The sequence below is a fragment of the Haplochromis burtoni genome, unplaced genomic scaffold (assembly GCF_018398535.1).
Source record: "Haplochromis burtoni strain Fernald_Lab_line unplaced genomic scaffold, NCSU_Asbu1 Contig_1717, whole genome shotgun sequence".
NCBI lineage: Eukaryota > Metazoa > Chordata > Actinopteri > Cichliformes > Cichlidae > Haplochromis > Haplochromis burtoni.
Window position 1 is genome coordinate 7,411 of NW_024584078.1, and position 908 is coordinate 8,318.

The 908-nt window shown below is 34.4% G+C and overlaps 1 protein-coding gene across 1 annotated transcript; it reads right to left on the bottom strand.

Moving 5' to 3' along the window:
• Positions 1 to 173: 173 nt before the first annotated feature.
• On the bottom strand, positions 174 to 908 carry LOC102307553 (integrin alpha-X; the record flags this gene model as incomplete). The annotated part of the gene is given in 3 exon segments (XM_014331336.1): positions 174 to 324; positions 496 to 646; positions 892 to 908. Coding segments are annotated over 3 exon segments (319 nt in total), but the record flags the coding sequence as incomplete, so codon positions are not given.

Below are 908 nucleotides of genomic sequence, written 5' to 3' on the forward strand. Positions count from 1 at the left end.
TCTTTATTAAAAATATGTCATTTATGTATTGTTTAACACACTAATGTAAAGAGATAAAAAAGGTGAACATCTCTCAGGCCTTTACTGCAGGTGGCTTCAGTTGCTTTCATTTTTATAGCTGGAATGTTTACAGAAATTTTAACAAGGTTGTAACATTTTTTTAATGTTTGTACCTTCGATAGAGAAAATGTTGTCCTGTAAATTCTGTCTTATTATTTCAAGGGCGTTGAAGTCCCTAACTTGAAATATGTGTTTGTCTGACGGAGACGATGCAATGGTTTTCAGCTCCTGTTCTGCAGCAGGTTTATTAAATGCATTCCCCACCTAGAAACAGACACACACAGCTTTTACTTTACAAGCACCCACACAGTCCTCCTCATGAAGAATGGTGCCTCATTTCATTAGAGTCAGAAAATTAGGTTAACTTTACAAGGTCATTGAAAGGATTAACCTTTTGAAGAAACTGGTACAGTGTAAAACTGAGCAGGTACTTACCCCAATAGCAAATCGAACAATCTTTTTACTCTCAGCTAGCCTTGCTACATATGGTAAGCGATGTGAGTCATGAGATTCTCCATCAGTAATAACTATCAGCACCTTCTTTGCATTTGATCTGGATCCTCTTTGTGGTGTAAAAACATTTTGGCTGATAAAATAAAGAAAAAAAGTTTCAGTTCATCTTTCTTTACAGTGCATCGTTTCGATGTTTTAGATGTTGAAGAGAACTGCTTACATAAAAATCATGATGCCTTTTTTTTTTACAGTATTTTCACTAATATAACAAAGAATTATGTTTAAAAAATAAAATAAAATAAAGCTCTACAAGTTATCTCTAACCTCTGACATACTTCATTAACTGTGAAAGATGTGTAACATCATGGCAGCACTTACACAACATGTTCGATGGC